The sequence below is a fragment of the Nelumbo lutea genome, chromosome 4 (genome assembly GCF_056320005.1).
Source record: "Nelumbo lutea isolate HS-2025 chromosome 4, American lotus-T2T, whole genome shotgun sequence".
Taxonomy (NCBI): Eukaryota; Viridiplantae; Streptophyta; class Magnoliopsida; order Proteales; family Nelumbonaceae; genus Nelumbo; species Nelumbo lutea.
In genome coordinates, this window is record NC_142687.1 from 13,726,379 (window position 1) to 13,745,460 (window position 19,082).

General features: G+C 34.6%; 2 protein-coding genes and 1 pseudogene across 3 annotated transcripts; all 3 read right to left on the reverse strand.

Moving 5' to 3' along the window:
* Nucleotides 1-94: 94 nt before the first annotated feature.
* LOC148854044 (E2F transcription factor-like E2FE) lies at nucleotides 95-3,359 on the reverse strand. 2 transcript variants are annotated; one of them, XM_088985655.1, is made up of 11 exons: nucleotides 2,995-3,359; nucleotides 2,836-2,903; nucleotides 2,667-2,719; nucleotides 2,508-2,585; nucleotides 2,354-2,410; nucleotides 2,158-2,263; nucleotides 1,857-1,924; nucleotides 1,702-1,774; nucleotides 1,522-1,595; nucleotides 1,008-1,419; nucleotides 95-540 (listed from the first exon to the last, which is right to left on the reverse strand). In XM_088985655.1, the coding sequence occupies exons 1-11, from the start codon at nucleotides 3,081-3,083 to the stop codon at nucleotides 449-451; spliced, it is 1,170 nt and encodes a 389-aa protein (XP_088841781.1). In that variant the 5' UTR covers nucleotides 3,084-3,359; the 3' UTR covers nucleotides 95-448. The 2 variants fall into 2 exon arrangements, with proteins under 2 accessions (XP_088841781.1, XP_088841782.1); XM_088985656.1 differs by having other exon boundaries at nucleotides 1,522-1,583; nucleotides 2,995-3,270.
* A 3,346-nt stretch (nucleotides 3,360-6,705) lies between these two features.
* LOC148854045 (short-chain dehydrogenase reductase 3b pseudogene) lies at nucleotides 6,706-13,729 on the reverse strand (annotated as a pseudogene).
* A 742-nt stretch (nucleotides 13,730-14,471) lies between these two features.
* Nucleotides 14,472-16,309, reverse strand: LOC148854046 (protein transport protein SEC13 homolog B). Its single transcript, XM_088984086.1, has 2 exons — nucleotides 16,098-16,309; nucleotides 14,472-15,719 (listed from the first exon to the last, which is right to left on the reverse strand). The coding sequence occupies exon 2, from the start codon at nucleotides 15,647-15,649 to the stop codon at nucleotides 14,744-14,746; it is 906 nt and encodes a 301-aa protein (XP_088840212.1). The 5' UTR covers nucleotides 15,650-15,719; nucleotides 16,098-16,309; the 3' UTR covers nucleotides 14,472-14,743.
* Nucleotides 16,310-19,082: the final 2,773 nt, after the last annotated feature.

The following is a 19,082-nucleotide window of genomic DNA, read 5'->3' on the forward strand; positions in this document are numbered from 1 at the left end:
ACTTATCTTACAATGCCCATGGTTTTGAATGTAAAATAGTTCCAGTGGCCACTGTGAGCTAAAATTCAAGCAATATACCATCATCATATGCTAATGCTCCACAAATTCAATTCCCAAATTTTATTGTAGAAACGTAGAATTAGAAGATACATTGAGTTACTAAAAAAAATTGATTTTTATCCCATTTAAAATTACAATGAACAGAAAATGGAAAAGGAAAAGCATAGTACAGACAACTAAGCTGGATCATCAAATGCTAAAAACAAAAAAAAAGGTCGACATTATGTAATGATGTGGAGTGGAGGACAGCCATTCCAGTTGGTGCATAGAGTACATACACCCAACTTTAAGGCCATCTCTTCTTTCTCAATAAAAATGGAGTAAAAAATGGCATTTCATTATTGTACATCTCTACTTAGTTAATGGAGAGTTTAAGAAAAGGGGTAAATCAGGAGAGCTGTTGTATTGGTTTCTTGCCAGCAACTTCAATGTACCATGACTTCCATGCCTCCATGTAATGAGCAAATAGGTCACTCAAAGCTGTACACACAACCCATTGCATGTTAGTCACTATACTTTTCATTTAATATAACAAGCAGCTCTGCACCAAGTTGTCTTCCTAGCAGTAGTACAAGAGCGCATTCCTACAGCTTGCAGATGATTTGAAAAAGCACATTCGCTTTTTCACTTTTGGCAATGTGACTGTGAAGACCAGACCAAACCAGAGATCGGGGTTCAGCACAGATCACGGCCATCAGATCTTTGATTGGAAAACAGCCAACCATTTTGATAATCATATAACATAAGTATATGAATGGCACAATATGAGTAATGCACGCACAAAAAGGAACAAGACCGTAAAAAATAAATATCACTGCATCACCATAATCGTCATCCAATCCACTACTACTTCAATTTAATTAACCCATTTATGTTTGGGCTGTGCATATTAATGCAATGACATAGCATAGAAGTAAACTAATGTTAAAGTTATTCCCGTTCTATACCTTGATTGTGGTATTGAGGACGATAAGTAGAGGCTAGACTCTCCCAATCTTGCACCCTGTTAGAGCTGTTCTTATCGGAATCACCGACTTTGGGAATCCCAACTGGACTGAAAGGACCAAACACAAAACCTTTGGAACTCTGCTTTGACTGTTGTTCCGCCTGATTTCTATCAATATGTTTGTTCAAATCCTCTTGATCCATCTGGTTTTGCATTTGTGCTTTCGTATTCTGGTTTAGCTTCTCATCTTTCAAATGAACCATCTTAGTCCTCTTAAGATTAGTGTTAGTAATGTCAGCCCCGAACACTCTTTTCCTAGTGTCTTTCAAATCCAAATTGGTAAATCCGTTCTCAATTTTTCCTTTCATCCCCAACCACCTGAACGCTGGTTTCCTGCTCTCTGAGTGATGAGTCTGCAAATCAACCAGGAGAAAATTGAAGCTATGGGGATTTTCAAAACAGAACGAGCATAATCCTTTTATATTTCCTTCCTTCCCATTGATGAAATATCTTACCTTTTCAATGAGGTTCATGGAAGACAATACATTTGCAATGTCGTATAGCCTTCTAACTTTTGCTGCAGAGTTATCTTATGAAAAGAGTATTAGTCATGGAGCTGTGCTTTCTCTCCAAAATATCTACCTAGTTATGTCGGTGATAATTCCAAATGAAATATAACAAAGCAAGATCATTACTTCTCATCTGTGAAGAATTTTGGGCATCACCAAGCAATATCCTTGCAGCTTCATCTAGTGAGATCAAATCCGCCTGAATGAAAAGGAACAAAAATTATTAGAATTCCATAACAACAAAACTGTAACAGGCGAGAAATCGCAAAATTTGAGCTTACATTAGAGCAGAGAAAGAGCTTGACAAAATTCTGTGTAAGAAGCCCGAGAGATTTCTCTCTTCTGTTGTCTGCATACACATAAAATGTAAAAAAAAAAAAAAAAAAAAAAAAAGACAAATCAAATATGATCAAATTTCGTATCCCAGATAACCTGTCAGTTCAAACACTTCTAAGCTATATTTTTTTCTTTCCTAGAAGTTAGTGAACATGAGATGCTTAAGATTGTAGAGAGGTTGTGTAAATACATAAAAGTTTTCCGTTGTTTAATTCGGAAAATAAGATGAACTTAGGAGAAAATTACCAGCTTTTGAAGATGTGGAAGGCTTAAGAACGGAGTTCGGGCTTGATTTGTCATCCCCATTTACGGTGTTAGGATCCAAGGATTTTTCATCTTCATCATCTGAGATCTGAGGTAGAAAAAGGCTACTTTCAATTAGCACTAGAAGAAAAAACAGAAATGTAATAATGGGAAAAAAGCTTATAAAAGTTTAACCTACTTTTCCATAGTTGCAGGCATCAAAAGTGTTAAATAAGTTTTCCCTCAAAGCCTCTTCCTAATCAAAGATCATAGCAGACAGAATTAGGGAATCTTTTGAAAATTTCTCCACTGAGATCTCTTTAAGCCAAAGGAAAGCAGAAAAATTAAATTACCTTAAGTTCCTTTAGAGCCTGAGGAATTCCCCCAAATCCCTTCCAAGAATACCTGTTTTTCGCTTTCCTTGCCAAGACCTATCAAAAACCTAATTTGCTAAGGATTTGCCCATCTCAAGAACTGAAACAAAACAAATGGGAAGAGATGAGAGATCATACTCCAACGCTTTCCAATACATTGACAATGTCATAGATCCGCCGCCGCTCAACTCCTGAAACCTCATAAATATTAAGAAACCTAGATCAAAACTTCAGACGCTAGAAACAAAAAGCAAACAGAATAAGCAAAATAAAAGCAAAGAAAGGAGCTTAAGGGTCTGACAAAAACCTAATCGGTTTGCAGCATCATCCAGTCCGATTGATTCAACGCCATCTCGATTGTACAAAGTCAAAAAACTGCCGAAAACATAGTCAAAGGAGTCAAAGGATATGAGGGGGCCGGATGATGGAGCAAGATCTACTAGAAAGAAAAAGAAGCAAGGATTACTTAGAGCACAGGAGTCCAAGGGATTTCTGCTTCCTGCTATAGGCATGATGCCTTGCTTCGGGCTCTCGAAACGCAGACATGGAAGACATCTCTTTAGTTCTTTTTCCTCCTCGTCTTTGATATCTACTTCTTCTGGATCTTCTGGTGTCACAGATCAAATAACCGCAGAATTCAATTATAGATCAGTTGAAGGCAGCGAAAGTATTGTCGTGGAGAAGAGATCCAGAGTTCTGAGAGGGAAAAAAGAGATTAGGAGACCGTTAAAAAAGGTGGGAGATTTTGTTCACCTGGCGGGTTAGGAATTTCAAACAGCGGCTCGGTTCCGAGCCATTTTTGAACAGGCCGCGGGAATTCAAATTGAGAACATAACGCGCGTCGCGCGCCGGTTCTTAAATTACCAAGATAACCTTGCCCACTCGCCCGTTTGAGGGTCGTTTTGGTAATTCCGTGGCTTAGATTCGTTAAACAAAAGCATGTCCTTGTTTTAATTGGCGAAAATGCTCCCCCTAGAGCATACGAAATTACAGAATCACCCTTGCTTTTAAATAGGATTAATTTAGGGGGAGAGTGGGGGGGCGAGTTTTACGAGGGAGAGGGAATCTGCAATTGGCTTGGTCCTTCCCTGCCTCACGGCTCTCGCCAAGACAGCAAATCACATGTTTGCTTGAATTTCTTGCCATGTAATTGAAGCAACACGTGACGTTACCAAGCCATCAGTTAATGGAAGCCCTCAAGGTCTATGTGGTCCCACTATAGGCAAACGAATTATTTGTGCCACTGCCACGTTATTTTTAATATATAAGTGGCACGCGTACAACGCGTACGAGTACAACTGAATTCCTACCCAAATTTGGGTGGACCGCCCCCGGCACGATGTGAATCAGCACGCATGGCCCACGTTAATAATATATAAATATACATATTAGGGTTATTTACTTAAACACCTCTATAATATACATATTTACTGAAAAACATATCTTTATTAATTTTTCATTTAAAAAAAACCTTGAATCCATGCCCTTTCACATGTTTTTTCACTCCCTTAAGTCTTTAAGAGGCAAAGTTGTCATTCCCTTATGGAAATACAATTTCGTGATGGAGGAGGGTTGAATAAAGCAATTGGAAATCACAGGGATGTATAAATTCGTATTTTCTTAATTGTTTCTTTTATAAAATAGAATTTTGTGCCGGTCCATACACCGGGCCTCTTCCCCAATTTGTCGTGCCATGCTGGCTCATGGCACTTACTTCAGGCACAATCCACATTATACCTGTCTATTTTCAACTTTCCCTCTCCATTTTCTGTTTCTCTAAGCCAAAAGCAGCTTTGTTTATGCTAAAAACACCAAAAGCAGCAAACGTAACACGGTCCATGGTGCTTTTACAAATAGCATGGAAAAAGAGTAGGATTTGAATTAATCAATTCTTTAGGCTGTGTTTGATTTGAAAGAAAAGGTAGGAAAAGGTAGAGTTTCCCAACTTCTTCTTTCAAACTAAACAGCCTTAAAGTGTGAAGATGATGTATTTATATAATTTGATCAAAGTTGGATGTTATAATCTATATCCGATTAATAATCAGATTGAAATTGGATTTGACCCTATCCGATTCAATTAAAGTCTAAATCTGATTATATTAAATATTTATTAATTTATATGATTATAAAAATATATTCTATGTATTATATTATATATAATAATAAATTTAATATATTATGTTTATATTAATTTATTATATATAAAAGTTGAAAAATAAATAAATTATTAATTAACTTTACTGGTATTTAAAAAAACATGGCGGAATTGGATTAATCCAAACCTGATCAGAGTCCACTATGATTCGAATTCCAATCCGGATCTTTAAGTCCAGTTGGATTTTGGATTAAAATCAGACGTAAATTCTCATTAATCGGATCGAATGCGGATTTTGATCATCCAATCTGAATCTGGTCCAATTATATCCCTAGGTTTATGACAGTATAGTCCATGTCCACAGTCCACCTCACATGTACCAACGCCATATTTGCTGTAGACTTATGGGCATTGACTTTGTTGTAGATTCAATGAATGAACGCCACCTATTATTTGCACAGGTGATGGTGTTCCCATGTATGCTTTACTTAACACAACCCACCTTTTAGTCTAACAGTAATATTTATTTACTTCTATTACTTATTTTTAATTTATGTACGTAATACATAATTCATGAATCCAAAAATTGCATTTTTTTTTCTTCATTTCCTATTTTCACTCTTCTTCTCTTCCTCAATCCTTACCTTCTCTTCATTCCCTAAACCCTAATCTACTGGTTTTTGGTATATGAATTGAACCAAAACAACCTAAATACTTCATCATAAAAGGATATGCACACTCCAAACCCTCATATAGATATTTGTCATTTGATAAGTCTTCACTCTACTTTCAGCACCAGTAGATTTCAACAATCTAAGTTAAATGGTTTGATTATTTGAATCCAATTTTCCCCTCTTTTGGCCACTGACAAATAATTATCATGTGAGTTTTTTGGTAGAAAATATAATCCCTTAAGAACAAAAAATTATTATATGATTGTTTTAAAACTTCTGAAACTTGGGTAGAAATTAAGTTAGAAGTCATCATTCACATACTCTAAGAAAGGCTTTCTATTGAAAACTATTATTATTCACATAACTTCAATTCCTTGGATTGGATCCCTTCTTCAACTTTTCACAATGAAAAGTACAACTGGTCACTGGGTGTGATTAATACATCAACAGTACCTTCTTTTATTCTAGTTCCATATGCGAACACGAACAATGCTTACACTCGGGATTTGAATTGGAGCCACACCTCTGTTATGAATTGAGAGATGTGTAACTCCAATTCACTACAGATAGAGAATCAATAGAAAAAGTAAATAGAAAATCTGGACTCGAAAAACAGGGGGAAGGAAATCGTTGTCTTAAGAAATTGAAAAGAAAAATAAAGTAAATAATATTAATTACTAATATGCAAAGAACACATGGCAGTCATTCACTGGGTCTACAGCAGGTCCGACTTCATCTTTCATATATCTTCTCCGAAGCATTAGCGGAGTTGCAGGGAATCAAACAAACTGGCCGATAAAACATAACCTATCACAGGGACAGTGTAATGTTGAAGATAGAAGCCTCAAGGAGTTCAGATAGACCACTGTGGGAGATTTGGGCTGTTCTGGAAGGCATCCTATCTTTTCCCAATCATACATACACTTTACTGTTGGTTTAATTTGTTTCTACCCTTTGAATTATATTTTACTGATGAATCTAACTTTACCCATGCTCTTTCCTTGTTTACTAAATTTGGAAACAACACAAATATATATATATATATATATATATATAACGTCTATTTCGTAGTTTTACGTTTCAATCAAAATACAACAACGTTTTTAAAAACGAACCGGAAATAGAACCTGTAAGGGAACCGGTTTCCGGTTAAGTGGTTCAACCGTCCGGGTTGAATGGTTTGACTTGTGATATCATAAATAAATTAAAAATAAAAAATATATTTATATATAATAAAAAATAGTATAAAAGTAAAAAAAATAAAACTATCTAAATAAAAAATAATATAGTACAAAATACATAAAAATATAAAATTTTTAAAAAATACAGAAAAACACAAAAAAAGTCAAAAAATTACAGAAAAATAAAACCACAAAACTTCGACAAGATATCTCTCTTTGTCTCTCTCTCATTGGATGGTGGAATAACTATGACTAACCATTGTGAATCCTCCGTCTACTTCGTCTGAAGCAAGAAACATAGCAGCCTCTGCTATATGGGCAGACTTTAAGTTAGTGCCCTTCAAGTTGGTTGCAGCACAAGTGACAGCTTCCATGCTATCTGGGTCCAGATTGTAGGCATTGTAGGCCAATGGGGTAGCATCTCCAAAAGGGAGATGCAATTGACCCTGATGCCATGAGCCCCCAGCTCACTACAGGCTTACTAGAGCAGCCCCACCAATGCATGTTAGAAGTGGTGTATGTACGAGGAGCAAAGCCACCCAAGGCCGCTGCCACAGTTTTAGTGCAGACGATTGAGCCCCATATCTTTCTCTCCACCATAGCCCAACCTGCGTGCTTAATCGTCGTTGCCACCCCTCGCACATTGGTGAGCATGGTGTTGTTGAACTCTTCCATGTACATCTCTAAAATGCTACTTAAAGGACCCAATATCCCTGCTGATTGACACAGGTGATTGTCGATGCAAATGGCTGCAACTCTTACTACTGCTAGAAACCCTCACTCGTCGTTTCAAACTTGGTCGCAAGCAAGCTCGCCATCCGCCACTACAAGTGTTAGCTGCTGCAAGGCCCGCCAACTCTTACTATTGCCTGCAAGTGCTGCCTGCTGCCTGCAAGTTTGCCGTCGCGGGTCGGACACTAGAGGTGCTGGCCGCCACAGGTGGCCAGTTGGGTGTGAGGGTTGAGAGGAGGGAACTCGAGAAACCCTAAAGCTAAATTGACTAAACATTCATATTGGGTTGGAGAGAAGGTATTTTATTTTGTTTTTTATTTAAAACTGAAAATAAAAAGAGTAACCCACAAATTGTTGCCCGGGTCGAACGGTTTAGCGGTCCGACCGCACGGGTCAGCGATTTTCTAACTTTTTCAACAAATTTTAAAAATTTCCGATTTTTAGTAAAATCGGACCTGAGGGCTGACCGGTTACCGGTTTTTTCCCATCCAACTGTCTAGTCCAGTCTGGTTTTGAAAACCATGTAATATAATATTATATTATAATAAATTGTATATTATAAAATACAAAATTCTATATTATTTACATATTATATAATATATTTTAAGCATTGTATATGATATTATGGAAAAAGTAATGTTTTATATATTAAATTAAATTATGATATTTCATGTATTATAATAATTAAGCATGTTATATTAGAGGATTATGTGAGATTCCAATGTTAAATGGCGAATTTTTAGAAGGGCAACATTATCCAAATAACCTCTTAATAGAGTAGAGTCACGTAGGCGAGGTGATACGAGTTGATGCATTTCTTCATCATGTAGAGTCTAATCCAGAGTTGATCACTAGAGTTTCGTGGGGATGGTCTTGTTTATAATCCAGAAAGAAGCACACCTATGTTTCCTTTTCTATCCCACATTTTTATTTCCACCCTCTTTGTCTATGCCTTAAATGAGTTTGAATATGTTACGAACAAGATTATGGCCCCATGTATTTTAAGATTAGTGTGGAGTCTTACTATTGGTTCTACAGCCTGCTGAACAGTTATAACATTCAGCTAATTCTATTTCTACTATGTGAAGATGGTGTGAGGCGTACTCTGTGAGAAGCATATCTGAACTCATGCATCTGACACCCCCTGATGCAATCTCCTGAAAGCAAAATCCTTCCAAACACTTTGCAAACTGGGCACCCAGCCCAACAATGGAAATATCTCCCCATGAATTTATGATATTAGGAGAGATATTCCTGATGTGCAGCTGGATTCTATATTCTTACTTCTTCCAGTTTTAGTTATTGCTTTTGGAAAATCCAGGCTCCTCGAAACAAATCATGGTTTTCGTCAGTTTTCAAAACATTGGAACAAATATATGCATATACATATCTATCACAAACTTGTACCCTTCGAATTTTCTCTCCTTTTCACCCTTTTGGTCACCTCAGAAGATATGATTTATTTCAATTGGTAATATAGCTAAGGAATTTTTTTTTGTATGACTTGTTTGTACACATCCCTGTAAATTTGTTTGTAGATAACCTAAAGCAATAAGCTGCTGGAACTCTAGACAAGTTGCACATTCTACTCTTCAAAGCAATTCTTCCCGCTGCAACCTTACATATGAGAAAATACTACTCAGGACCCATGTGATGCACGGGTTTTATTAACAGAATGCCAAGCAAATTGAACACTATCACATTATTAGCGAGCCCATAAGATAAACCCGTGGATGAGAAAACAGATTGTGGTGTGGACCAATCCATGAGATAGCGTGGATCAGTCCACACCACAGCCAATGGCACAAAACTGAATATATTGTGGTCAATCCACACACTAAACACCACCTTAACTAGACGCTTATGCTCTTTGATGGTGAGAAGAATTTGAAACTCTGTTATTTGCAACTTCCCTCTTAAATTACCATTTAAAAAAATTGGAGATTACCATTTCAGGCGGCAACTACATGGGCTTCTAGAGGGAATCTTGCACCCCTCTAGAATTGCCCCCTTAGGTAATAGAGCACAGAGAGGCCATCCCCGCCTCGTCCTTAGTGATGGGGCGGGTTAGAGGCCGGGCACCCATTTCCTATCGGAGATGGGGAATCCCCAAATTTTTCCCACCTCAAGGCAACCACCTAAAAATAATATAATTTATAAATATTTTACAAATAGGACTATGGGAATTTGGAGGTATTTTAAGAATTTGATTATGACAATTTAGGGGTATTTTATAAATGGAATTGTGGGATTCTAGGATTATAAGAATATATGAAAAACATAGAATTGTTTTAAAAAATAATATTAATTCTATTGATATTTTACAAACTTAACATCGAGTTTGTGGAATCATATGCAAACATCGTTAGAGAAAAATATTTTCCCCGTCCCCACCCTATATTTTCCCCATCCCTATTTAAAATTCGAGAAAACTTGCCCCATTCGGGTGGCATAGGGTAGGGCCCTAGTTTTACATGGAAAATTGTCACCCCTACAATTCTAATAATTTTCTATAACTAATTAACTAGCATTAAATTAAATTACAATATTTTATGATAATTTCCAAAAATTATTTATAAAAACAACAAATTAATGTGAATTAATGTAAATTATTTACTTTTTAAGCCTAAATTATTTACTATTAATCAAAGCGATGTAATTATGGTAAATTACATGGATTTTAATTAAAAGTAAATCATTTGTTGTTAATTAATGTAAAACCAAGTATGGTTGAAGTCAACCAAGTAGCCTAGACCAATGGGGATAGATTTAATTATTTTCCTAAATGATTTCATATTTATTTATTAAAATAATAATAATGGATTGTTATTTAAATAATTGTGAAACAATATTTGATAGATTAATTTCCTAATTTGATTTTCCTAAAATTGTTAATAATTATTTAGTTGAATAATAATAATGGGCTATTATTTAAGCAGTTTTGGAGAATATTCTTTTGTAGATTAATTTCCTGATATTTTAATTATTATTTATTTAAAAAAAGTATGGATTATTAGTTAAAGAGCTTCCTAAATTATTTGATAATAACTATAATTATTGATTTTATAAAAATTAGTAAATTACGCCAATTAGTAATATCTTTTATGAATAAGTAATTGTTATGAACATTTAATGAAAATTTATTCAATTACAATGATTAATGTAAATTATGCTAAAACATTAAAAATTTAAACATTTATTAATTAACCAATGGCTAGTTTTCACTAATGATTGGTCAGTTTTGAGTAACCAACTCTCTAACCCGACCATATTAGTATGCCTAGCCAAACAATCTCCAATTGAACTGAATTGCCTACTGAATACTCATAATTTCAACTAAATTAATAGTTTAATTTCTAACAAATAACAATAGTTTAATCTCCAATAATTATTGAAAATTTATAGCAAAAATACACAACTAATGAAAATATATTTATAACGAAAATACAATAAATAGCTAATAAAAAACTTTAAAACCTTTAAATTATTTAATCTACTTCCACTATTTCAATGATATTTATTTTTTCATTTATTTATATTTTATATTCTTATTAAAGTTACTACAGAATTTTGTTATTTAATTTATTTTTTTGTTTTTAAACAATGTTTAAAATATGGTTCAATATTCACATTTTTTTATATTGAAAACATTTTAAATTTATTTAAAAATAGCATATAAAACATAAATAATTATTAAATAATACCTTGACTCACTTTGAACAGAGTAAGTTTTCTCGAATCTTAAATAGGGATGGTGAAGAGAGAGGGTGGGGATGGGTAAAATATTTTTGCTCCAAATCAGGAATAGGGTTTTGCATATAATTCCCTAAACCCATGGGTAAATTAGTAAACTATCAGTAGATTTAATATTGATTTTAAAATATCATTAAGTTTTTCCTCGTATTCTTATAATCCTAGGATCCTACAATTCCATTTATAAAATGCCCCCAAATTCCCATAATCCTATTTGTAAAATATCTACAAATTAGATTATTTTTAAGTGATTACCTTGGGGTGGGGAAAATTTGGGGATTCCCCCATCTTTGACGGGGAATGGATGTCTCACCTCCAACCCGCCCCACCATCGGGGATGCGGTAGAGTGTCTTGACATTTTGTGCATCTTATGGGGCCGCACTAGTTATAATTACTTAATGTGCTTTTGATTGTTTTTTTTTAAGTTATAACATAATTTTGTTATCTAATCTATTTTTTGTTTTTAAAATAATATATAAGATAAGATTTAATTACTAATATTTTGATAGTAAAAGTGCTTAAAATTTTATTGTTTATAATACTATTTAATTATTTAAATAATACCATTATTTAAAATTTTAAAATATTAATGATTTGTTAAATTTAATAATCCATGAAATTATAATTTATACTATTATTACATAGTTTCGTTATTTTAACTATTTAAAATTTAGTTACATTAAATATTTTTATTTAAATATTTAAAGAAATTTATAAATATTTAATCTTTTTGTTATTTAAATTGTATTTATTTAAAGTAATTATGTAATCTTAAATATTTTGTTACATAATTATTTAGCTATTTTTAATATTTTGTTATTTAAATAATTTTTATTTATATTTTTAAACTAATATTTAGTTATCAAGTTGAATAATCCATAAAATTATAATTTACATTGTTATTACATAATTTCATTATAAATTTTATAAAAATATAAAATTATTAATAATATGAATATTATTAAACCTAATATGATTATTTTGTGTTTTGAATAAATATTTTAAAGTTACTACATAATTTTATTATAATATTTAAATAATTTTTTAATTTAAACTTTCTTTAGATAGATATAGATGAAAAGTGGGATAGAGGATAAATAGAAATTGGAGATAACTTAGGAGATAAATAGGAATTAGTGAAAGATAAAGATATAATTTAAGGAGAAAGTGGGTGATAGTAATTTCCTAATAAAAAGGAGAGGAAAAAAAGGAGATAAGCCATGTTAGGCGGCAACTCCTATTGTTTTTAGAGGGAATCTTGCACCCCCTCTAAAATTGCTTAGTTTGGGTAAGGAAGCAAGGAGATGACTGCTGACATGGTTGTGTTTGGTTCTATATGCATTTATTGAAAAAACACCACCACATCAGTGCCACATAGGTGTTAGTGTTTATTTAAGATAAATCAAAATGAAACAACTGTTTGGTTTCACCGTTTATCAAATAAATGGTAGAAAACTGAAACGCTTTGATTTTTGTGCATGGGGCATTTGGGGAAACATTAAGTTTTTGTTTCCCCTAACACCCCATGGTTTTTCTTGAAACCAAATGCTGATGTGGCACACTTTAATGGGTATTAATCTAAGGTGGAGAGTAAAAAACGTATAAAGTGAAGCCCAACCAAACAACAAAAACAGGAACCAAACACATTATATAAATAAACATTTAAAGTGAAAAAGTACATACTATATAAACAGTCATTATGGTGGTAATATTCAACACCAATAGTAGCCATAAAAAAAAAAAGATCAATAGTATCCATCATCATTTATCACATGGACCTATGCTCCCATGGCAAACCAAAAGTACCTGGGGAAGATTTTGATCATTTTTTAAGTTACGATGTCACACAATAATGATGCCAAAGCTTCTCTTTCTCCGCAGCACCCAACCTTTCTTGTCTCAGGACATTCCACAACGAAGCTACTAATAATCTCATAGCAATAAACCATTGCAGTTGCATACTTTCACCATCGCAGCTTATCTAATTGATCAAGCTCTACTGTTATACATAACAAGTGTTCATACCTCTATCGCAGAAGCCAAACTGTCAATATCCAACTTCTTATCTTTACCTCTGCTCACTTTCTTCTGTTGAGGATCCTTCCCTTTATTTCTGTGCACATTGATTATTTGTTTCTCATTCAAAACCCTATCAATCCCTCTTTTCCATAATACCTTTTCTTCTCCTCAAAACCTCTGGACTCTTCAGGCCTGTGGAACTTTTGATAGCTTAAACTTCATCTTTTAACAAGAACCACATTAAGTCAGCAACTCTATTCAAGGAACTGTTATCTTTCATACCACATCTCTTAACTTCAGTACCAATAGTTAAAAAGGCAACCCTAAGTTTAGTTCTACTTTCTAGAGTTTGATTTTCTCAATGTCTCTATCAAACTGCTTTTGAGTTCTAATATGTAGAGTAATTTTCACATTCACCTTTTCTTTTTTCTTTGGGTACTTCCCTTCATAATCTTCCATTCTGCTTGTAGTGCTACTTGATTTAAAATTTCTTAGCAGTTGGCAATTTAATTACCACCTTCAGTAGCAGTGTTACTCCTCAATGTCGTCATATTTGTTTTCTTTACATATTCCCCTTCATAAACTTTTCACATCATTCTGCTTACAGTACTACTTGATTCAAGAATTTCTTAGCAACTGGAAATTTAATTACCACCTTCAGCAGCAGCATTACTACTCATATTTGTTTTCTTCACCCACTGACCTTTATAATTATTCATACCATTCAGCTTATAGTGCCACTTCATCTAAAAATTTCTTAGCAATTGGAACTTAATTCTCACCTTCAGCAGCAATATTACTCCTCAACTTTTTTTACATAGCTCCCTGCATAACTTTCCATATTATTCTTCTTAAAGTGCTACTTGATTAAAGATTTTTTTGCAAATGGACGTGACTGTGTCACCAGAGAGCAAGAAACTAGCTAGCATAGTTCACAAAACAAAATGATTAACTAAGTAGGCATTCTCATTTTACGCCTGGAGTAATTAAGCACAGCGGGAGAGATGAGGAATCTATTCCATGAGAAAGAACATCTTTTATCCAGTCGAGTGGGATGGCAGGAGCCAATCAGTTTTCAACTAACAATATAAGCTCACAGAAGATTTTGAGGTAGTTCAATAAGATGCTTACTTTTGTATGTTTAACAGTAAGATTGTTCAACATTTCTACTTTTACCAGGTCTTGTGAAATTTTAAAACACTCTTTTTCAGCTAAGTAACACCAATAATGGTGAATTCTGAATTCAGTGGGACAACACCACACTTCCATCCAGAGAAATTTCACTTAATTTTTAAAATTCAAAGGAAACAACCTGCACTTAATCTGTAGACATCAAAGTAACTCGAAAAATAAATATATAAATACCTGCATAGAATCAATGTATTCCGAAAAAAGAATGATATACATACACTGTAATTATGCAGTTACGAAATCTGGTGAAATAAAAGTAAAACCATAAATTTTGTCAATATATCTCAAGCATCAAAATGATATAACAGGAAAATGCCTGCTAAGAGTTCATTAACCTTCTTTTGTTTCACCCTAAATCCAATAAAACCAAGAGTCTTAACTGAAACATCAAAAGAACAGTACATGAAAATAAGGGTAAGGTTTAGTTCACGAATGGTGAAATTGGAAAAGGAATACAAAAATAAAATTGGGGAAAAACAGTCAACCTATTGCTCAACATTCACGACGATAAAAAGAAAAAAATAAGTAGTTGCAAGATGAAGAAGGAGCTAAAAAATTGAACCCCAGGCCTAAGGCTCGACAGTAGTCACCTGTTGCCATTCCCCGTCCACTGCTTCCTTCCACAATGTAACATTGTTGTTCCCATCAGCCACAGCCAAAATATTTCCAGTCAACGACCAGGAGACCCTCCAAACAGGGGTCTTGAAATCCTTCAAGATCTTACCTTCCCATTGATCCCCTTCCTTGGCCACAGTCCATATGATAACCTTTCCATCCTGCGAAGCACTTGCAATAGTTGATTTTGGAAGGCCCAGATTTGGTGCCCATGCCACATCCCTAACCCAATCAGTGTGCATCTGAAGAGCAGGGAAGCAATCCATCTTCCAATTCCCATTGGAAAGTTTCCAGACCTTCACTGTGTTGTCACAGCCACCAGAGACAAGCTTCTGAACAGGGTCAAGCACAGCAGACCTAACAAGAGCACCGGGAGCCATCGACGGGGCCCATGAAACAGAGGTAACGCCAACAGGGTGAGCCTGGTCAATCTTCGTCGTATCCCACCCACCATCAGCCCTGGCAGTAAAAACCGATATATTACCATCAGATGATCCAGAAGCCAAGCAGAGACCAAGTTCATGAGGCGCCCAAGCAATAGAATTAACAGAAGATTTGTGATCAGTGAAGATCTGGGCTTGCGTCCACTCGTTCTGATTGCCTTCCTTCCAAATTATCACTTTGCCATCATAAGAGCAAGAAGCAAGGATGGACCCAAACTTTGGGTGAGCCCATGCAACCTGCCAAACAGGCCCTTGGTGCCCGCTCAAGGTAGCAAGATCCTGGGAACCAGAGCTGCCCACACCAATTATTTTGATTGTGCTATCGGAAGAAGCCGTAGCCAAGCGCTTGCCATAATAATCCATGGCCACATCGTGAACGGTATCTTGGTGACCAGTTTCAATCTTCTGTGAAGGCATCGTTCCTTTACCTTCGTTTTCTTTATATCTCCTCCAATAGATACCCTAATTCTGACTTCTCAACTAGTTCCTGCAGAAAAATCGAATTGGGGTAAGCATTAGGCGCCTATAAACAACGTTCCGATGCCAAACTGAACATAGAAGGGTTTTTCCCCCCTCACGATGACGCGAATTCAATTTTCTGGCTTTTTTTTGACAATTTTGTGCATACTGTAGACAATGAGCATCACAAATCCAACAAGAAACTCTTCTAACAACATAAATTCTGAGATGTAAATGGAAGGAGGAGATTGAAGCTTGAAACCCTAGATCTCACGAAAAAAGATAACAATATGAAATGAATCTCGAAAATGGATTGGAAGAATAAATTGAAGATGAAAAATGTGGCTACAAATGCATCAACATTAGAAAGCGCAGCGAAGAAGAGAAACAGAGAAGAAAACACCACCTCCCAAACCGACCACCGACGGGCTCAGCGACAAGTACCAACTTCGCTGATGAGAATTGCGCGAAAGGCCGCGTTCTATCGACTACCACGATGAACTTCGACGGGCCCTAATAGAGTAATATCTGACATAAAACTGGTTGTTTGATTTCGGAACGTCTCGGCGTGAAACATTTTAAGATTTAGGTTTGTTTGGCCGCAAGGATGTGGCAAAAGACTGGATCTAGAGTTGATCATCTTTACTTTAGACCGGCCCAGAATCTCGGTCCAGCCCAGTTCAGAAACTTTCGGGCTTCGGCCTAGATTTTCTTGTCCAGTTTCCGGGCTAGACCTGGGCCCAATATCTGAAGCCTGGTCCGGCCTGACCAGGAATATACATGCATATATTATAAGGGAAATTTCTTGAATTACCCCTAAATTTTAATAAATGGATTTATACACTCTTATAGTTTGCAAAATCCCTGAAGGCTGCATTTGTTTTTAGTTTAAATGCGAATTGACATAAAATTCTACTATTCATTCACATTTATATGCATTTATTTTCAGTGTAATGTTTACATTAAAAATCGATGTGAAAACTTCCATTAGTTGAAATTTTCATCGATTATTACATCCAAAACTAAAGTTCCTAATTTTTTTTATAATAAACATCATCATTAAGCAATTCACAGACAAATCGAAATGTTGAATTCACCCCTTAATTATTCTTCAAATTTTTAAATTTAAACACCAACCACCCATTGTTCCAATAACCCCTAAGGTTGTGTTTGGAAACGATGCAAATGGAGCATAAATTCCAGTTCAGGGTAAATTTGCATTCTGGTTCACTTTTGCCTGTGTTTAACAATATTATATTTATGCATTGAGAAATGACCGATCAGTGCATATCAATAAAAAAAGAAAGTAAATTTGCATTCATGTGGGCTTTTGATTATATATATATATATATATATTATTGGAATTCATGTTGAAATCCATTATAACTAAATATCTGTTTGGTAAGAATGTAAATTTATCAGTGCAAAACTAAATCAATTTTACATATATAAACCATTTTACACTCTAATTATTTACATTCACACTTATTTGCGTCGTTTCAAAAGGCAGCCTAATGTTCATTGTTTGAGTAGTAGTTCCAATCACATTTCGATGTTATCCATAACCACATTTCATGGCGGAGAGAGGACGGATGGCTTGTTTTCAAATAGTCATTACCAAGATTGGGTTTTCTGACAAATAAGCACTGAGCATAGCCAGAAGACGAAGAGCGGAAAGTCCCATTACTTCACCCAGGTGGATCACAAATGGAAGACAGACTTCATATACATAGTAATTGCATTTTGGACCTATAGACACAAGACTTATGGACCACTATAAAAATCTCTTCTTGAGTAATCCAAACCAATCATATGATTCCTTGCAACTCAGTCCCTCGCCGTCATATAATGCTCTCTTTCATAAAGCATCAACTGTGACTGAAGTAGCCACCTCCATCAATTTTCCTTGTACTTGATAGGTAAAAACAATGAACATTTTGTTATAAAGCATATAAAGGGTAGACCTTCAGTTATATAAGATTGTCTATTTCACATCAAGCCTTAAGATATAGAGTAAGAGGATTTAAGAAACCTCCCTTTCAGAATCTTGGGATTTGTGAAAGCTTTGCCTGATCTCACTCACCGTGGAGACTTGATGTGGGATACTGCACCAACTGTCAATACATGTTGTGGACAAGCTAGTGTAATGTAAATCAGTATCCAAGTGCTCTTTAAATTCCTTTTCTTGTTCCCAGGTTCTTCTAAAGTTTTATACACCTCCACCCAAACAAATAAAGAAACTATAATAACATTCTTGATATTCCTTTTAGATCTCATTTGCTTTTCAGTAAGTTATTTATTTGGATAAGTGCATTTACTTATGTTCTTTTTTTGTTCTAGGTAAATAAGACAGTGACCATTTTAGCCATAAAATCTACTATTAAAAAGGGCATCTTTGTTCCATCCAAGTGTTGGCAATTTTCTCTCAAATGTAGAAATGGTAGGCAAGTGATACCCATTAAAATAAATTTTCTCTGGTCCCTACATAAATATGAAAAAATAACATAGATTTTTTTGGTCAATGGGAGCCAAAATCCCATTGACCAACTCCCCCCCCCCCCCCTCAAAATCCCAAAAACAACCCCCTCCCCAATTCCTTAGTGTTGATTTGAAGTTCAAATGATTTCTCAAGTTCAGGATGTTTTAGTTTTGGGGTTAAAAAAAAAAAAAAAGGCAAAATTGAGTTTTAAAAGTTACAACAGTAACATGGAAACACATGTAGACAAAATGTAATGGTGTTATAACAGTAGGGGTAGAATTAGACAATTGTAAGAAAACTAAGAGTACTTTAAGAGGTTTTGCAAAGAGTAGATGTAGTCCATTTGTTGTTCTCTCTCCCCTATTATTTCATGTTTGTCTCCCCTCTGCTCTTACACATTCCATTAAACTAGTAACTCGACAAAATCAAAAGTCACTCAAATTATATGTTTTTTTTTTCTTCTATATGAGATTGGCAAAATGATTTTTGTCCAACCATTTCATTTTGTCTAACCTTATTAACTACAACTAAATTATGGGTTATTAAGGGTTTTTCTGTATTTTGGATATTTTGCGGATAAGTCATGTGTGGTTCAATTCTCATTCCTTTTAAAATTACAAAATAGACAAAATGGGTAAAAATGAGGAACATGGGAAAATATTGATACGAACCAAATGTTTTTTTCAAAAAAAATATATTTTTTTTTTGTGGCAACAATGAGAATGAGAATAAATTTTGAACCCATTTGATTATAAACTCCATTTTCATTATTTTTTCCATCAATTAAAATAATAATATGGGTATACCTATGATGCTTATTAATAAATATACAGTGAAATCATGCAATACCCATATAACAAAACACAAATCAATCATATGAGCCCCACATCAATAACACAAAATATATAAAAA

Bases quoted from the DNA above. Each gene is read 5' to 3' on its own strand.
- LOC148854044 (XM_088985655.1), bottom strand. From the start codon at position 3,083: ATGTCTTCCATGTCTGCGTTTCGAGAGCCCGAAGCAAGGCATCATGCC. The intron at 2,720-2,835 runs GTTTTTGTCAGA...ATGAGGTTTCAG, and splicing joins TGATGCTGCAAACCGATTAG to GAGTTGAGCGGCGGCGGATC. The intron at 2,264-2,353 runs GTAGGTTAAACT...TTTCTACCTCAG, and splicing joins ATGCCTGCAACTATGGAAAA to ATCTCAGATGATGAAGATGA.
- LOC148854046 (XM_088984086.1), bottom strand. From the start codon at position 15,649: ATGCCTTCACAGAAGATTGAAACTGGTCACCAAGATACCGTTCACGAT.